The sequence below is a fragment of the Danio rerio genome, chromosome 13 (genome assembly GCF_052040795.2).
Source record: "Danio rerio strain M-AB ecotype USA chromosome 13, GRCz13ab, whole genome shotgun sequence".
In the NCBI taxonomy this organism is placed as follows: Eukaryota; Metazoa; Chordata; class Actinopteri; order Cypriniformes; family Danionidae; genus Danio; species Danio rerio.
The window spans coordinates 1,670,257-1,690,394 of NC_141033.1; the positions used below are offsets into that span (position 1 = coordinate 1,670,257).

Genomic DNA, 20,138 nt, shown 5'->3' on the forward strand with positions numbered 1-20,138 from the left:
ATAAAAGTGTCAACACTACAACACTTCCCTACTGAAAAAAACAGCTTAAACCAGCCCAGGCTGGTTGGCTGGTTTTAGCTGGTCGACCAGGCTGGTTTTAGAGGGGTTTTGGCCATCTTAGCTGGTCAGGCTGGGAGATGTTCAGCTAAAACCAGCTTGACCAGCTTAGCCAGGCTGGGAACCCAGCCAAAACCAGCTTAAACCAGGCTGTTTAAGCTGGTTTTATCCGGATTTAGCTGGTCAAGAAGGGGTGGAAAGGGGGGAGCTTCAAGACGAAGATAACTGGAGTAAGAAACTCGGGTTATTTAAAGTGCTTCCGTAATCATCTAATAAGGCTGATTACGAAGCTAATAAGGAGCCAGCCGTGTTGATTAAGCACGTGATCCTCTCGAAATTAGTTTATAAATAAACCGCACTTCATGTATGTTTGTTTATCTTTTTGACGCATTCCTTGTGTATATATATATATATATATATATATATATATATATATATATATATATATATATATATACTGTATATATTATTATTATTATTATTACCTTCTCGGTTCTTCTTATCTGATTGGATGTTGTGAGCACGTTATTAGTACAGCGAAGAGACAGCAACATGGCGGTAACATCAAATGATGATGCTAAAGGAAAACATTTGTTTCTAACGTCTTGGAAGCAGACATATAAGAGGGTACACCATGACAAAAAAAAAATTAAGTGATCTTTTATACAGTTTGCCGTCATTTTGACATGTTTTTTTTTTATTTGTGGCTAAGAAGTTAACGTTTTTTTGGTGGGGCCGGTGAAAATATTGGCAGGGCAAGTAAAAATCTGAACCGTCCGGTTGGGCCAGTAGAAAAAAACCTTAGCGTTGAACCCTGTATCCTAAGAATTTATAATAATGGCTTCTAAAAAAGATATCCTCACTTCACAACTTCAGAGTTCATGGCAGGTTTGGAAAGGTTTACACAATTAAATATAGTAAACTTTGTACTTCCAGTGCTCGACCATTTCACCCTGTCAGAAACGTCCCTAAATGCCACGCATAATGGGAAGAAATCATTTCAAAATGCTTCCAGAATCTTTATATTGACGGTACACACGCTTGCTTTTTAAGCTACAGTGGTATAAATAAATAAATCGAAAAATCAGCTGTGGCGTCAGTCTCAAAGGGAGCGAAGCCATTAGAGTCTAAACAGGCCCTGCAAATACACAGGACAATGTCTGCCGATCAGCTTAATTAAAGGGCAAGCGCATCGGGATCCAATTACTTGTATACATTTGTGTTATGCAGACACAGTTGACGTTCCTGTGTGTGTGTGTGTGTGTGTGTGACCCTGGGCGGTAGACTTGATTCTTTCCACCCCAGAGTTATGACTAATTTACCTCTTTGATCCGCATCCAGTTCTCTGTGGCAAGCTGGAATAATATCTTTAAAAGTCAGCAGCTTCACTAGTCAACGTGCTCTTTTACTAATATCACCATTGTCGATGCTCTAGCTTATCAGTCTGAGAATTGTTTTTGTTTATTCCTTTCTTCATTCCCACATAGAAAGATAAATGAGCATTCCTTTGACAGTCCAGTGCTGCGGTGCAACAGAGCCGTCTGATGTACTGTGCAGCAGAAGGGGGCAATAATCTGTTTACTGCCTTCCTGCTGGGGGCTACCGAGTGCATTTCCCCCGCAAACACACTGTACATCTGCTGCCGTGTGTGGTCCGTTTTGCAACGGGAAGAGTTTGTAAAAGTCTTAACAGTGTTTTGTGAACGACTATTCCCAGGGATTACTCCATTAACGGCTCGGTGTGGCTGTAGCAAAGAATTTAAGGCACCACCACAAGAAGGTCGCTGGTTTGAGTCCCAGATAGGCCAGTCGGCATTACTGTGTGGAGTTTGCATGTTTTCCCCATGTTGGCATTGGCTTCCTCTAGGTGCTCCGGTTTCCCCCACAGTCCAAACACATGCGCTATAGGGGAATTGATCAACTAAATTGGCCGTAGTGTATAAGTGTGTGAAGGAGCGTGTATGGATGTTTTCCAGTTCTGGGTTGCAGCTGGAAGGGCATCCGCTGCGTAAAACATATGCTGGAAAAGTTGACAGTTCATTCTGCTGTGCAACCCCTGATAAATAAGGGAATAAGTCAAAAGAAAATTAATTAATGAATTGAGTTCAACCTTAAGTTCAACCTAGTGCAAGAAAACCCACCAAGATTGACATGTTTATTTGTTGCTATAATTATTATTATTATTATTATTATTATTATGTGTATACATATGTCTGTTCAAACACGCTTTCAAAACCCAGAGTGTCCACTTTCGCTCTGCTTAAATTGCGTGTACAGTAGCCATGTGGGAAGCAGTGTCTATTTATCACAGTGAAGCGTCTGATAGTCACGCACCGCTACAACTGATTCCAATGGAGTGGCAACAGCGCCTGTAATGTAAAGGAAAGGAATCCTGCCATTTTAATATTAATTTCAGTGTCTTCATGCATAAATAAAATTGTATTACAGAACAGATTTACATTTAAGAGCAAGTGGCGCACCCTGGTGGTTTGGTGGTATGGTTTGCGTATAGGAAGGACCGGCTATTTAATGTCTTTTGCATAGTAAGATTGAAAATACGGGAGAAATACAGGAAAATACCTTTGTGGGATGATAGGAGACACATTATGAATGACATTTTAGACTTTAATTCATTCATTCATTTTCTTGTCGGCTTAGTCCCTTTATTAATCCGGGGTCGCCACAGCGGAATGAACTGCCAACTTATCCAGCAAGTTTTCACGCAGCGGATGCCCTTCCAGCCGCAACCCATCTCTAGGAAACATCCACACACACACACTACGGACAATTTAGCCTACCCAATTCACCTGTACTGCATGTGTTTGGAATGTGGGGGAAACCGGAGCATCCGGAGGAAACCCACGCGAAGGCAGGGAGAACATGCAAACTCCACACAGAAACGCCAACTGAGCCGAGGTTCGAACCAGCGACCTTCTAGCTGTGAGGCGACATGTGGTCTACACATTTGACATTTGCTAATGCATGGTTGCATTTCTTAAAAATGTGGCATTGACGCAAGTAGTACACTGGCACAAAAACAACACTGTGCATGGAGCTTACGAAGTTCTACTTGCCTTTTATATAGGTTTTTCTTATTATATCCCTGGAAGGTATTGGCAGACGTTCAGTCGAGCAAGGATCCTATTTGGTCAAGTGCATTTTTATACCAACATGGGGGGAAACGTTTCCAGCTTCGTGTAGCTCCGGGCTGTCATATAGTGGAATACATGCTGCCATTTTCCAACACCGTAAACCAAGATCTTTACGTCTTCAGCCAACCTTATTGGACAATTAAACCCTGCATCTGTTGCTGTTGCTATGTGCTATTTACTATTACAAGCAAATCTTCAGCTCAGACTGTGTGTTATTGCAGGGCCGACGTGGGAACACTGGAGATTATGGGCACATAGGAGAAACTGGGCCTAAAGTGAGTGTCTCCTTTATGCGTTCTACTGGTCCTTACTGTTGCACAAGCACACTCACTAGTCAGCTTGCATTCCACAGGGCGAGCAAGGCATCAAAGGTGAAAAGGGCATGAGAGGACTTCGAGGCCGGGAGGTAATGCATTATACACCTGCACAAAAGCCTGCATTGATGGCATTATAGCATTGTAATGACATTGTCTCCTCTATTGTAGGGGGATAGGGGACCCAAAGGCCTGAAAGGCCTAAAAGGAGCTTCAGGTCACAAGGTAATGTCAGTATTATTGTAATCTACTAGATTACCTTTGGAGATGTTGCAAAAAAAACAACCACTGTTTTTGATATTTCGTATATAATATAATATATGCTGATTTTTGTGCTAAATTTATGAAGAAACATAAACAAATGACAAAATGTCTTGAAAAGTAAATGAAATTCAAACCTTTATTAACATTTAAACATATTTTCATGTTAATAAAGACTTTTTGCGAACTTTCACTTACCTTTCGAGAAATGCAGTGGCCGGGAAGTGCAAGACAACATTACAAAGCGTGAAACACTCTTAAGAAGCTCAAGACACATTTAAATTTAGGAAACATTACATTATTTTAATCTACCAAGCTTAGTTTACAATGTTTACAGTGCTCTACTAACATCAAATCTAAAATCGTAAATATCAGAAATGACAACAGATGGTTCAGATTTAACTGTCAGTTTTAATGACATTAATAGATTTCATTCATTCATTTTCCTTCTGCTTTTTCCCTGGTTTATCACAGTGGAATGAACCGCCACCTAATTGACAGATTTATGTATTTTAGGTGGTCTGTGTATGTGTTTTATGCTTGGTAAAATCATTTCTAATAGCAGCATTAGTGATTTTCAACTGATTACGCTGTCTTGTCCTAATAGGTGGATTTAGAGGTTTTTGCCAAAAAAAAAAGCAGACGTGGATTTAGCTGCTTTCAACCCTAAAGAAAATGTGTCTAGTTAAAAACCAAATTGTCTAAAGTGACATTTATGAAAAAGCTATTTTATTTACCAGCTAATAACCTTATCATTACATATCAAATGAAACTCCTGAACCTAATCAGAGGAGCCTGACAGAAAATGCTCATTTACAAAACAAGAGGTCTGATGGATTTAGAGGGTTTTGCATCTGAACTCTTCCTATGTTGATGAAATGATCATACTAAAATAAACAGGTAATAATGGATATTCTTCTGATCTAATAAATATTTCTGATCTAAAAAAAACTGTCAAGGTGCAAACATTTAGACACTTATGAAATAATACAACTTATGAATATGGATGAACGAAAACCTCGGCAGGTATTTCTTATTGGCTGTTGTTATTTTCCTCGAGTCTTGACTCCCGTAATTTTTAGCTCTAGGATTAATTTCTAGCTAATAGAAAATGTATACAGTCACACTTTACAATAAGGTTCATTAGTTAATGTTAATTAATGCATTTACTAACGGGAACAAACAATGAACAATACATTTACCACTGCATTTGTTCATGTTAGTTAACGTCAGTTAATGAAAATACAGTAGTTCATTGTTAGTCCATGTTAACTCATGGTGCATTAACTAATGTTAACAAGCATGGACTTGGATGTTAATAATACATTAGTAAATGTTCAATTATGATTAATAAATGCTGTACATGTGTTGTTTATGATTAGTTCATGTTAGTAAATGCATTAATTTATGAAACTTATTATAAAGTGTTACCATGTATGAAGATGAAGAATTTCAGCTTCAGCCCTGATTTTCTTTTCAGGTGTATTCTTGAATTCAAAAACAAAAAGTAATTCATTGCACCTGTTGAATATTGCATATTATCGCGATAATTTTTTTATATATTGTGCAGCCCTAATGTGCATCACAGCTTGAAGATACTGTATAACAAAAACAGCAATGCATTGATCATCACACGTATTAAGCACTGACATTATTATCATGCTATGCATCTGATCTAAGGGAGTGCGAGGGTCACCTGGAGAGAGGGGTGAAACCGGACAGCTGGGGGAAGTTGTAAGTTCTGGTTTAAAACACTCTTCTTCTTTTTTTTTTTTTTTTTTGCTGTTATTGCTTCGATAAAATATATGTGAGATGGATTGAGTTATTGGGGATGTGAATGACTCACTCGTTCCCCACCACATCTCCCAGGGTGCAGCAGGAGAACGGGGATATGAGGGGATTGCGGGATATCAGGGAGTGAAGGTATGTTTTTTCTTCTTCTTCTCCTCGCTCTGGATTGTTTTTTGTCTCTTGAACATTTGTTGCTGTGTTTGGTTGGAATTCTCACAGTTCCCATTTCTTCTTGGAACAGGGAAGCGAAGGCTTACACGGAGCTGAAGGATCTCGAGGACCACGAGGCCACCAGGTATAAAACAGACTGGGAGCCTTCTGCATTCGGCTGCATGACATTTAATAACCATAGAAATATCCTAAATTTAAGATGTGACACTTGTGGTCATCACCGTATGTTCATATCTGTGAGAAATGTATGTTCAACTCACTTCAAGTTTATTTGTTTGGTGCTTTTCACAATAATTCTTGTTTTAAAGCAGCTTCACAAAGGTGTACATATAACATTACAATCACATTTGGAAAAGTTAAAGGCGCTGTATGTAAGTTTGACACCCAGTGGTTGAACTTGGTATTGCACTCCTGGTTTGAAACACATGCAAGTGCAGGTTGCCAGATTGACGACACCAACAGTACACTGTAAAAAAATGGCCGTGATTTCGACTGTAAAAAACTGTAAAAATCCTACATGCAGTACAAATCCGTACTGTTACATAACGGTATGTTTCCTTAATATATATGGCGAATAACCGTAAACTGACTTTCCCAGAATTCCCTGCATGGCACATCACTTTTTATGCCTTTTTTTTGACATTACTATGGATCTTTTTAGTTGTTTCCCCATTAATTATGTACATTAGAGATTTATGTTACATCTAATGTTGATAAACAATGTTTATTTCATGACTTTCATTTTATTCGTGTTACCATACTGCTGTTTAGTAGCTGTGTGAATGACTCTGAGCACCTTCTATATGCAGATACTCTTTTCTGCTTGTGGGAGAAGTTGATTGTGATGAGCATCGGCTCATTATGTAACTTTCTCATCACCACCTGCATGAGGGTGTGCTAACATGTCTAATTGTGTATCAAAAGAAGTGTACATGTTAGTAATTCAAAATACAGACAAATTACCTCTATAAATTAATTAAATACGGTAGTTTAGCGTAAAATTGAGAAATTAGTTTTACGGTTTGTACCGTGTTTTTAACGGTAAAGTACTGGCAACCACAGCTGCCGTTTTTTTACCGTAAATTTTACGGATTTATTTTTTACAGTGTAGTGTGCCTGACTATGGAGCGTAAAGGCTTATTTAAAGCATGTTCTATAAAAAAGCAATGTCATATGAAGGAATATTTTCCATTTTAAAATGAGTTTTTGTCCGAACCAACACCTAAAATACATTTAAGAAGGAATTATTGTAGGGATAAACTGACAATAATCACCTCATGTCCTGTATTCAGTGTTAAATGCTAATAATGTGAGTTTGAACGCCATTTTACATCAAATGTATTGCCATACTACTGACAGCAGCATCTGATAGTTCAGCTCAGATCCTGAAAATAAAATAAACCATCTGAAATAGAACTTTAGAACTGAGACTCAGTGCAAACCAACACATATCAGTGATTCCGCATCTACATTTAATAATATTAAAGAGGTTTAATATGCATTATTTTGATTATAAACCTTACCATTGTGCTGGAGTGCAGTGAGTGCAATATTCACAATTTAGCCTTACCAATTCACCTGTACCGCATGTCTTTGGACTGTGGGGGAAACCGGAGCACCCGGAGGAAACCCACGCGAACGCAGGGAGAACATGCAAACTCCACACAGAAACACCAACTGAGCCGAGATTCGAACCAGCGACCCAGCGACCTTCTTGCTGTGGGGTGACAGCACTACCTACTGCGCCACTGCCTCGTTTAAATCTTTCGTTTATGATCACGTTTTATTCCTATCACACATTAAAGTTAATTTCATATAAAATCATAGTGTACACAACAATCTCTGGGCTTGCTGCATAACAAATACCAAAATTTTAACAATTTATCAATAATTAATCACTTTCTGGCCATCGGATATTAGGCATGGACAATTATACTGCGATCGTGATTTTCGAAAGTATTAAATCGCTTTGTACACATTTATTATTACCATTTCATGAGTCTCCCCATTCAGTTGAATAGAGCGTTTGGACACGGAAGCCGCTTCGCATGACGTCACACTTAACAAGCGGATAGCTTTATTAGTTACAAATAACTTTAATAAACTATTAACTAGTTTTTAATGTGGAAAAATTTTATTAGTGAGAGAGTGAATTTCATCAAAAGATATTCTATTGCTTATTTGTTTAAGCTCTAAATTAAACCAAAATAAGTTCTTGTTAACAAATACAATAAAGTCTATTATTAGGCCTGTTATCATGCTTGACATTCTGGCTGTTTTGTAACACATTAACAGGGCTGGCAAAAAAAAAGAATGCAAAACTACAACGACAAGTTTTGGGGTTCAAATAGCAAATAAATTGTCTGCAGAGACACAAATTTGCATGTCAACAAAATTGTTTACAAATGCCAGCTTTGAAAAAAATGGTGGTTTGGAGAAAATTAAAGCTCAATTAGTATTTCTGAGACTGCATACAGATTCTGACCCAACTTGTGAGGATATCCTGCCATGTAAAATCCATTGACACCACAAGTAGTAAGGCTAGACATTTGTTCTTGTGTTCGTCGTGGGAATCTGACCTAAAGCTTATAATCCATCTCTGCTCTATGACAGGGGATTGTGGGAGATCCCGGTGAGCGAGGAACACCTGGAGAAAAGGGAAAGCCTGTATGTAATCACATTTCCTCATATCAGGGTGCTTTTTTCTGTCCTCCGCTTAGCTTAATCAATCAGCTGAATGATGGAAACGTATGTATTTAACTTCTCTCCGTACTTTCCACAGGGTAATCAAGGCCTAAAAGGAAGAGTTGGTGGAGTAGGGGGAAAGGTTGGTTGCTTGTTCATAACAACAAATGATTTGTTGACTCATAACTGGAATATCTGATTGAGATGAACATTACAGGGTATAGTTGGTGATCCAGGTTTGCCAGGGCGAGATGGAGATCCTGGAGTTGAGGTACAGATTGCAGTTTCAGCAAATTCAGGAATATTTTCCCGCCATACTTTCATGCAAACTAGCTTGCTTATAATTCTGTGCTGTTCTCACATACAGGCTTATCAAGGACCACAGGGACCTGAAGGGAAGCGAGGACAAATTGGCGACAGGGTAACTGATCAACTATTTTATGACAAATCTCAAAATTAAAAGCTTTTGTTAAGAAAATCATTTGATGAATAATCCTTATTAACATTTATTTTTATACATGTGGCCCTGGAGCACAAAACCAGTCCTAAACTGCATGGGTATATTAGTGGGTATAGCCATTTACTGACTTTTATTTTAAGCCAAAAAATTACTAGAATAATAAATAAAGATGGCCTTCCACATTTTGTAAATTTCCTACCAAAAAAATCCCAAAATTTTGATTAGTGATAGATCCCACACGGAATCTGCGCGCGCAGAATTCCGCAGATTTTCCGCAGAATTCTGCAGGTTTTTAGCCATTATTATTTCTGTTTATTTACTTGAGTAAATGTGTAAATCTGAATTTATTGAGTTTTTATTCAGTAACTTATTACTTTTTATTTAATATATTAATGTTTTAGTTATGATACTCCGCTGGATACTCCCAAAATAATTCCGCAGAAATCCGCAGATTTTTACCAAAATTCTCTGAAGAAATAGCAAAAAACGTCTGCAGATTCCATCTGGCCCTAGTGATGGGCAATTTAGATTTTTTTTTTAACCCAGATTCCAGATTTTCTAACAGATGCATCTCGCCCAACTATTATTAGCCAATTCTAACAACCCATTCATAATGCTAATCAAGCCCGTACTAGATATACTACAAACTTCCTGGCAGGTGTGTGGAAGCAAGTTAGAGATAAAAGCTGCGTCCCACATGGCACACTATACACTATGCACTCATGCACTATGTACTTATGCACTTACACACTCAACAGATTAGTATATGTATGTTGTGTCGTCTCAAATGGCACACTAATGTTTTTTTACTGAGCGGAAATTCATCCCTGATGACGTTTGACAGTCGCCAGATCAGTGAAATAAACGACCGAATTATCAAATAATACCTGCCGTGAGTATAACCGCATTCACCATCGAGAGGCGCTATAATCACTCTCATAGGAGAATTTTGCTTTCACCATCCAAAATAAATGAAGTTATTCAACATGTGTGTCCTATAGCTCTGCCCCTTCCGCTACGTAAGCAAACCTGCAGTCGTTGAGTGCGTGAAGTGTCCATCATTCCACACTTCATTTTAGCGGCTGAATGAGGGCATCATCCGGGTAATTAAAGTGCACTTATTATTTTTAGAGTTTTCAGTGTGAACACACTACTTGCACTATTTATACTACAAAATGGCGTAGAATAGTGCATAAGTATGCGATTTGGGACGCAGCTAAACTCTTCAGGACACCGGCCCTCCAGGACCGAGCTTGAACACTCCTGGTTTACACAATATCAGACTCCACCAGATTCGAAAATAATCCCCATTTTAACATTGCTTTATGGCTGATTGCATCTGATATGTTTGCTTACTGTATATACAGTAATGTGTTTGGACATTTGACTTAGGGTGAAAAAGGTGAACAAGGTCCTCCAGGAAACATGGGCCCTCCTGGACTCACGGTAAGTGCTTTTTTGATGACTGCTATACAAGACTTACCTAAATATTTTCACCTTGGACGTTTACGACGTAGAAATAGATTGTGGCTTTCGGTAGATTTATGAAGTGCTGTGATCTCCAGGGTTCGCAAGGTTACAAGGGCTCTGCTGGAAAGCCAGGAAGACCAGGATTTATCGGGCCCCCTGGAAGAACGGTGAGCTGCACACAACAAAAAATCAGAAAGCTTTTGAAACTAAAACCCTCCAAAATGCTTAAATATGTCATGTCTTCACAGGGCCACATTGGAATACCTGGCAAACCAGGCCCCAAGGTAAAGATCTCCCTTATAAAATCCAAATCTGTCTCGGTCAAATGGTATTTTGCAAATGAGTCAACTGTGCTGGGGACAGGGTGCGATGCAAATCATCTCCTTGTCTTGTAAATCTAACATATATCACTTAATAAAGTTCCATCATGCAGAAAGCTGTAGAGAGGTCACTGTAGTACAATCATTGTAGACTTACTACAGCCAGACATCCCTGGATAATGCTAATAATAATCATGCAAAAAAGACTGAGGCCTACAAAGTATTTCGGTAACACTTTATAATAACTACACACTATGAATCATTTATTAAGCATTAGCATCTAGTGAATTCATTGTTTGTTAAGCATTAACTCTACATTAATAAGCGTTAGTAAGCAGTTTATAACTGCAGCTACAAATGCTCTATTCTTGACCTATTAGCACATTTAAAATGTGCTTAATAATTGTATTTTCATACTTAGTTAATGATTAATTTTTCATTACTAAATTCAGTATTGCATTATTTACATTATTTATAAGAGTAGTTGAGGGTTTTCAGGATCATTCAGAATGAGTTAGTAAATGATTATTAAAGTATTGAAATCAATGTTTATATGTCTTATTATTCAGGCATATACTAATAGTTGACTAATATGTTAATAAATGCTTTATTAATTATACTTCATGCAGTTTTGTGACCTAATCTAAAGTGAGGACTATTCATGCTTTATAAATCCCTTATAAATGACAAATAAAGGCTCAGAATCAAATGAACGATAATCTTTGCAATCTTATCTAAAAAGTGAAATTACAGTAAAGTTTAAACATTGCTGAATAACAGGAGTGTCAAAATACGACATAAAACTGGATAAAACAACAACAACAATATAATAATTTAACAATATAATAAGATGCACTGTTTAAGCTCTACAGTGATTTTATTTTAGATCAGGTTGCAAATGTTTATTTTTCATTCGAAATACAGTTTCATTTGTGTATCTTTAAATGAAGAGGTAATGTCATTTTTCCTGTTTAGAGTTTAACTGAGCCTTTATTTGTCATTTATAAGGGATTTATAAAGCATGAATAGTCCTCACTTTAGATTAGGTCACAAAACTGCATGAAGTTGAGTTAATAAAGCATGTATTAACATATTAGTTAACTATTAGTATATGCCTGAATAATAAGACATATAAACGTTGATTTTAATAGTTTAATAATCATTTACTAACTCATTCTGAATGATCCTAAAAACCCTCAACTACTCTTAAACACAAATGGCTTGTAAATAATGTGATACTTAATTTAGTAATGAAAAATTAATCATTAACTAAGTATGAAATTACAATTATTAAGCACATTATATAGGTGCTTATAAGTCAAGAATAGAGCATTTGTAGCTGCAGTTATAAACTGCTTACTAACACTTATTAATGTAGAGTTAATGCTTAACAATTAATGAATTCACCATTTGCTAATGCTTAATAAATGATTTATAGTGTGTAGTTATTATAAAGTGTTACCAGTATTCCTAGTGTTGTGATTTTGGCATTGGTGCATACTGAATCACTACAGCATGAGTATTTACAGTGAGAAGCAAACCATCTGATGTGCAAAGGGACCAAACGGCTATGATAGACAAGCATTTAAACACTTGTGAAATGCATGCTAACACGATGTGTCATCAGATTCGTTTAAGCCCTGACAAACTGCTGCAATATCTTCTTGAGACTTTGGGATCTGACCCATTCACAAAAAAAAAAAGTGAATGGAGAAAAGCCAAACACACACCCGCCGTCATCTGAAAGCATGGAAGCCCGGCGTGTTTTCACACTGGAGTCATGTCTGAGCAGCGCAGCTCTTCACTGCTTTCTGGCTGCGTATGCAGTCGCTTGGCTCCGGCTGCAGTCACACTACAAAGTGTGCGAGATTGAAACTGATGACTGCTCTGTTCTGTTTCCAGCGTCAGCCTCTCCGCTGTTATCTAAACGTCTGAGAAGATAGCCACACTTCATTTAAACATGTCCCTGAGACGAGACTTTTCATCAACATGTTTGAAAATGATCAAATTTCCACAGCGGCTCTATTATTAGACGGCGAAGCGTCATATGGTGTTAATAAAGCCACGTCTTTTCCTTCTGTGGCCGTCTGCTATCTAAACATTATTTCAATGTCACATTAATAGTACTCTTAACTGCTTTAAAGACACATGTGCAGAGCATGGTTTGTAAAATATTAAAAATACTCATTGAGGTGTTGTACTAACATACTATGTAATGGGATATACACTCACCGGCCACTTTATTAGGTACACCTTACTAGTATCGCGCTGGACCCCCTTTTGCCTTCAGAACTGCATCAATCCTTTGTGGCAGAGATTCAACAAGCTACTGGAAATATTCCTCAGAGGTTTTGCTCCATATTGACATGATAACGTCACGTAGTTGCTGCAGATTTGTCGGCTGCACATCCATGATGCCAATCTCCCGTTGCACCACATCAAAAACTGCTATATTGGATTGAGCTCTGGTGACTGTGGAGGCCATTTGAGTACAGTGAACTCATTGTCATGTTCAGGAAACCAGTCTGAGATAATTGAGCTTTATGACATGGTGCGTTATCCTGCTGGAATGCAAGTAATCACTGTGGTCATAAAGGGATGGACATGGTCAGCAACAATACTCGGGTAGGCTGTGGCGTTGACACGATGCTTAGTTGGTACTAATGAACCCAAAGTGTGCCAAGAAAATCTCCCCCACACCATTACACCACCACCACCAGCCTGGACCGCTGATGCAAGGCAGGATGGATCCATGCTTTCATGTTGTTGACACCAAATTCTGAGCCGAGCATCTGAATGTGTCAGCAGAAATGGAGACTCATCAGAGCAGCAACGTTTCTCCAATCTTCTATTGTCCAGTTTTGGTGAGTCTGTGTGAATTGTAGCCTCAGTTTCCTGTTCTTAGCTGACAGGAGCGGCACCCGGTGTGCTCTTCTGCTGCTGTAGCCCATCCGCCTCAAGGTTGGACGTGTTGTGTGTTCAGAGATGCTCTTCTGCAGAGCTCGGTTGTAACGAGTGCTTATTTGAGTTACTGTTGCCTTTCCATCAGCTGGAACCAGTCTGGCCATTCTCCTCTGACCTCTGGCCTCAACAAGGCATTTGGTCTCACAGAACTGCCGCTCACTGGATATTTCCTCTTTTTCCGACCATTCTCTGTAAACCCTAGAAAAGGCTGTGATTGAAAATCCCAGTAGATCAGCAGTTTCTGAAATACTCAGATCAGCCCGTCTGGCAGCAACAACAATGCCACAATTAAAGTCATATAAATCCCCTTTCTTCCCCATTCTGGTGCTCAGTTTGAACTCCAGCAGATCGTCTTGACTATGTCTACATGCCTAAATGCATTGAGCTGCTGCCATGTGATTGTCTGATTAGAAATTTGTTTTAACAGCCTGTTGGACAGGTGTACCTAATAAAGTGGCCGGTGAGTGAATACACATGGTTAGATCATGTTAGAAAATGGAAAGCATACACAAGTTAGGAAATGGAAAATACTGGGTTGATTCGTGTCATTATTCATTTTAGTAAAAGACACTTGGTCTGAAACTCAAAGCCACACACACATCCAGAAAGAATTTTAAATATAGTTATGGCTAGCAGAAATGTAGTAGCGAACATTCGGAACATCATGTTCGTTGTGTAGAGCGTCTGCAGAGTAGTTGAGAGCCAGAATACACTAAATTAGATCTCAGGGTAATGTGTCAAATTCCGGCGCAATTTTCTGATTAGGACACATTAAACCAAAATGGCTTTCCTCTGAGTTTTCACACAAACACAAAGTGATGAAAAGCATCACCACCATTTTCAGGGTTTCCTCTCACAACACCTGGATCACTTTATTTAAAACTACAAATCACATACAGTTGAAGTCAGAGTTATTAGCCCCTCTGGAGAAAAGTTTTCTTTAACACATTTCTGCACATAATAGTTTTAATATCTCATTTCTAATAACTGATTTCTTTTATCTGTCATGATGACAACACATAATATTAGACTAGATATTCTTCAAGACACTTCTATACAGCTTAAAGTGACATTTAAAGGCTTCACTAGGGTAATTAGGGTAAAGTTAGGGTAATTAGGCAAGTCATTGTATAACAGTGGTTTGTTCTGGAGAAAATCCAAAACCAGTATTGCTTAAGGGGGCGAATAATATTGACCTTCAAATGGCTTTAAAATGTAAAACTGCTTTATTCTAGCTGAAATAAAACAAGACTTTCTCCAGAAGACAAAACATTATAGGAAATCCATAATCCTGGACCAGGCCGTATCCTGAGCAGACGCTGTGGCGTTCATGGAATAGTGGAGAACATGAGACCGATTCCTGAAAGACCTCAGCGACAGACAAGTCTGCATTGATTCCGTGGGCCAGCCTGTAACCTCACACCTGCATGGACATGCAGCTTTCTCCAGCTCCCAGTGCCTAGACCAAAGGTGTCAAATTCAGCTCCTGGAGGGCCGCAGTCCTGCTCAGTTTAGTTCCATCCCTGCTTCAGCACACTTACCTGTAGGTTTCAAACAAGCCTGAAGGGCTCAACTATTTTGATCAGGTCTCACAGTATGTGAGACCTGATCACAGTATGTGATTAAATGTGTGTTTAATTAGGGTTGAAGCAAAACCGTGCAGAGCTGCGGCCCTCCAGGAACTAAATTTGACTTCTGTGGCCTAGACTGCAGCTCCGCACAAGAATTTTAGCCATATGTGAAATGGTCGTGCCCAACTGAGCCTGCTTTCTCTCAAGGTTTTTTCCTTTCACTTTGGTCAATTGGTAAAGTTTGTTCCTTGCCACTGGCTTGCTTGGTTTGGGACTTGTGGAGGCAGTTGCGCAGTCGGTAGTGCTGTCGCCTCACAGCAAGAAGGTCGCTGGTTCGAACCTCGGCTCAGTTGGCGTTTCTGTGTGGAGTTTGCATGTTCTCCCTGCCTCAGTGTGGGTTTCCTCCGGGTGCTCCGGTTTCCCCCATAGTCCAAAGACATGCTGCAGGTGAATTGGGTAGGCTAAATTGTCCGTAGTGTTTGAGTATGTGTGTGGATGTTTCCCAGAGATGGGTTGCGGCTGGAAGGGCATCTGCTGCGTAAAAACTTGCTGGATAAGTTGGCGGTTCATTCCGCTGTGGTGACCCCGGATTAATAAAGGGACTAAGCCGACAAGAAAATGAATGAATGAACTGAACTAAACTGAACTTCAACTCTGAAAACTGGACTGACACTGTTTCAGTTTACTATAACCTTCTTAAGTTGTTTTGACACACTCTACATTGTAAAAGCGCTATAGAAATAAAGATGAATTGAATTAAAATACGGGGAAATGTCTTTAATCTGTTGAGAAATATTTGGAAAAGAATAAATCCAAAAGGGCTAATAATGTTGACCTCACCTGTACAGTGGATTAAATAATATTATTGGTATTGCTAACATTAATGTTATATTTTCCAGGGTGACACTGGCATTACAGGAGTCCTGGGAAGCAAAGGGCAGAAGGTAGTTATCGACTCGAATGCATTTCTTTTCCATTATCTTATAGTTCTAGTTTCTCACAATGCCACACTGTTTCCACAGGGTGAAAAGGGAGTCAAAGGACCTAAGGGCAGGGTAAGACTGTCTGGCATTTTAGTTTGACTATCAGAAAGGATAATCCTTAAAAGTATTAGCAGCGATTGGTTTGATCTGTCCACTGTCACAACAGCAGCACAAATCCAGGTGGATTACATTTACCAAAGTTGGATTTGGAAAAAAAACCCAACTGATGGTCACCTCAGCGTATTGTTCGAGTTCCCTCTGGTCTTTCTTTCCAGGCGTGCTCTCGAGACATCATTCAGAAATATGTACACAATATAAAAGCGCGCTTGCTTGTTTATGGGTGCGTTTGTGTGTTTTCCAGATAGGAGACGGTGGTGTGCCAGGGCAACAGGGAAGCCGAGGAAAGCGAGGGCCAGTTGGAGAGCAGGGTAGAAAAGGTCGCGGAGGCTCCAAGGGAGTGAGAGGAGATGGTGGCCCAGTGGGCTTTCAAGGGCCCCCAGGCCCACCAGTAAGTCTCAAAATCTCAGCTAATAACTTCCTTTTTCGATTGTAGGCTTGGTTCAGAAAAAGTGTAAAGAGGAACAATCTGCCAATGGGGTGAGCAAAATAATCTCATCACAAATTGAAAATCTAAATTATTTTGCTTACCCCATTGGCAGATTATTTTTCTTGATTTAAGGAAAAACTCACCTCATTTTGGCAGATTATTTCAGTATGTTTTGCTTGTCTAGAAATGCTTCTTGATTTAAGAACTTTTAGATATTTGGACTGGAAACAAGACAAAAAATATAAGTAAGAAAAGCATTTTTTTTTGCAGTGCATTGTTCTGTTTCACTAACAAACAAAGCTAGAGACAAACATCTGTACGTCTAAGAGCATCAATGTGGTGCTTTATACCTAAACTAATCTGTTTTCGAAAGCGTCAAATGGACCAGCGAGTCAATTTCTTTTTTAAAAACAGTGACTTGTTTAACTTCCACACAAATCAGCTCTTTGGTACAAACTGTTTAAAAGAATGATTCAGCGAATCACTCATTAAGGACTTTCCACCACCTAATGACAGGCCTAAACCAAGCCAAGGCAAGGAAATATTGTTCAAGTGTTGTTAGAATAAAGAGAGAGATTTAAATCATTGAGTTAGATGCATTGTCGTTTGGTTTATAGTTACAATTTGGCCGCATCAACTAGATAAAGCAGAGTCCTTATGTTTACCTCCTCCTGCATAAGCAACAGATGATCCAGAAGCAATTTCAAAATCAGCCAGGATATAACCTTAAACAAACGTCTGTTTATGGTTGTGTTAAGTGCCCTTGTTTGCATTTCACCAGCCGACTAACAATCACCTTCAGACGTAGGGCCCTATCATACACCCGGCGCAGTGGGGCGCAAGGCGCGGTGCAGTAGTCTTTTGGTAGTTTCAGCTTGGCGCAAGAGTTGTTTTGAGGCGTTGCGCTAGGCTGTTTAAATAGCAAATGCATTAGCGCTCATTTTTGCACCCATAGGCGTTCTGCTCTAAAAAGAAAGGCGTTCTGAGGCGCACTGCTGGCGCGTTGCTATTTTGAGAATCTATAATAGATTTTCCATTAGACCAAAACTAACCCGGTCTAAACTCCAGCGCAGAGTTGCACCTCGCTTACACACTGCTTAATACACACAAGAGAGCAACAGGCAAATATCTTTACATATGAAAACATTAAATATTAAGCATATATATAGGATATAATAAGAATAGATATAGAATATAAATATAAAGGATTAAAATATTACAAAACATATTATTTTCTAGCCGACATAAATATGAAAAATCACTGCTTTTATGTCTTCATCATCTCGGGAGGCTTTTTCAGTTCATTCATAACAATTTGCTTTTGTATAATGTTATTATTATTAGCAGTGTTATTTATTATATCCATATTTATATTTGTTTTATTAAAAACAAGATTAGATTTGCCCACCTGTCAGGTTTTAGACCATATGGGGCACAGCATGTGTTTTAGGATATAACTCAGGTTTTTGAGCACATTTTGTTATTATTATTCATTTATTCGTTTGCTGGAAATTAGAACTGAATTTAGAAATAGTTTTGAAACGAATATTTGTGCTTAACAAACTAAATTAATTATTTATAGACTAATTGATGTCTGTGTGTAAAGGTTTCCCTATCCAAGAGCGAAAGTGAAAGTAGATCCATTATCTCTCATTCTCACGCAGTAGATGCTCTGTTTAACAGTTTTCTGTTAACTGTTTGCTTGTGAAATGCTCAGTTTTTCCACTTAGACTTACTTTGCGTCCTGTAAATGGCGAATGCGCTCTTGGCGTGACGCAGCTGGCTCTTAAAGGGAATGGGAGATGAGACTCTGATTGGTTTATTCTCAAAACACACCTATAACTCATTAAGAAAATAAACTCAACCCTTTTAGACCATGCGCCACGGCGCAAAGCGGATTTTCTCATCCTTAAATTAGCAAAAACGTGTCCTGACACGCCCTGAAAGCGTTTGCGCCCTGTGTTTTGCGCTCTGTGCATGGACCGTGAAAATAAAGCCCAAAGCCTTCAAACCTTCTGGGAGATTCAGTGCTCGTTGGCGCAACATGCATGCGATGTGTGGTAACCATTTTGGTGTCAAGATCGCTAATAAACGCTTTCTCATCAGAACAGATTTCTCTGCAGCTTTCATTTAGTGTGGCTGTAAATTCATAATGAGGCTGGTGAAATATTGCTGGCCGTATTTGTTTCTCCACTTCACAGCCACCCAGACTACCACAGACAAGAGGTGCACTGATCTGAGCTCCATGTCCCAGATCACCAGTTAACTACACATAAATGGGGAGTTAATCTCCCATTAAAGCAATGTTATTGTAAAAAATATAATTAAACCATTTTAATGCAAAAGAAAGCAGGTAAAAACATACTGTGTGATTATTAAAGGAGGATCACACACACATGGACCCATAAATAATCTGTTCAAAAAATGGTATAAGCGAAAGCAACTGGCGCTGCTTACAATAATTCAACTCTGGAACTCTTGAAAGCAGCAAGACTGTGGGTGCATGTTCATCCCTTTTTGTTCAGTCTATTTGAAAGAGAACCAATAGCATCAGTTGTGTTTCTAGACACAGTTGCTTCACATAAGGAAACAGGAGAGTGCACGCGTTATAAACAGTCACGTGCATCACCTCAGATGTTAGCGCCAGTGATTATCCTCTCATTCGGTTTTCACCTGCTTTGCTCGCGCGAAGTTGCGAACGCAATTATTTTTGTCAGTCGTGTTGCTTCTCAATTCTAAGATCACATGTGCATGCATATTGGACCATCCTTATTGTTGAACCGTGCTTTTAATAATTATTTTCTGGGAAAATTATTTTCAACTAGCCAAAGTGGCTAGTGGGAGTGTCTTGGCGGGTGTTAACGTAAAGCCCTGATGTCAAATAATTCTTATTGGATTATAAGTAGACTGTTGGGTTGGGGTAGGGGTTAGTGTAAGCTGACATGTACTTGTAAAGTGTCTTATAGTCAGTTAAATGTCTGTTGAAGAAGCATCATCAGCAGATATTAAGCAGACAGTCTACTAATACTCAAATGGACCATCAAAATAGAGTGTTACCAACATGTTTCCAACCAAAGATGCATATTAAATTGATGCACAAAACTGAAATATCGCATATAAGATTTGCAAATAATGCTGTGTTTCCATCCAACGGGTCGCCAACATCAAACTGAAAAACAGAATTCACTGAGGTAGAAAAAGCTGAAGTCTTTTTCTTTTATAATACATTACTCACAACTCAGAAGACAAAATGCAATGAACGCGTGGTGAATTTTAGAGAAGTTAGACGCTCTTTGGGAGCAGAGATGCTTAAGATATTTCTGGAGGTAATAATGATATTATAATAATACTACTGAGCTACTGGGATCAACGGTCGGCCCGCTGGTTTGCCAA

General features: G+C 38.9%; 2 protein-coding genes across 3 annotated transcripts in view; one reads left to right on the plus strand and one right to left on the minus strand.

The window, feature by feature from the left end:
* The window catches only part of lrrc1 (leucine rich repeat containing 1), a 593,918-nt gene that overhangs the window by 27,904 nt on the left and 545,876 nt on the right, over positions 1–20,138 (minus strand). The gene's annotated exons all lie outside the window — the stretch shown is intronic.
* Positions 1–20,138, plus strand: part of zmp:0000000760 — a 52,075-nt gene that overhangs the window by 17,371 nt on the left and 14,566 nt on the right. For both annotated transcript variants that reach the window (XM_087278852.1, XM_087278851.1), the window contains 16 exons: positions 3,430–3,483; positions 3,561–3,614; positions 3,694–3,747; positions 5,464–5,517; positions 5,653–5,706; positions 5,816–5,869; positions 8,359–8,412; positions 8,528–8,572; positions 8,648–8,701; positions 8,798–8,851; positions 10,283–10,336; positions 10,456–10,527; positions 10,609–10,644; positions 16,115–16,159; positions 16,238–16,270; positions 16,560–16,706. In XM_087278852.1, the coding sequence (XP_087134978.1) occupies positions 3,430–3,483; positions 3,561–3,614; positions 3,694–3,747; positions 5,464–5,517; positions 5,653–5,706; positions 5,816–5,869; positions 8,359–8,412; positions 8,528–8,572; positions 8,648–8,701; positions 8,798–8,851; positions 10,283–10,336; positions 10,456–10,527; positions 10,609–10,644; positions 16,115–16,159; positions 16,238–16,270; positions 16,560–16,706 (918 nt within the window). The remainder of the gene's footprint in view (positions 1–3,429; positions 3,484–3,560; positions 3,615–3,693; positions 3,748–5,463; positions 5,518–5,652; positions 5,707–5,815; positions 5,870–8,358; positions 8,413–8,527; positions 8,573–8,647; positions 8,702–8,797; positions 8,852–10,282; positions 10,337–10,455; positions 10,528–10,608; positions 10,645–16,114; positions 16,160–16,237; positions 16,271–16,559; positions 16,707–20,138) is intronic.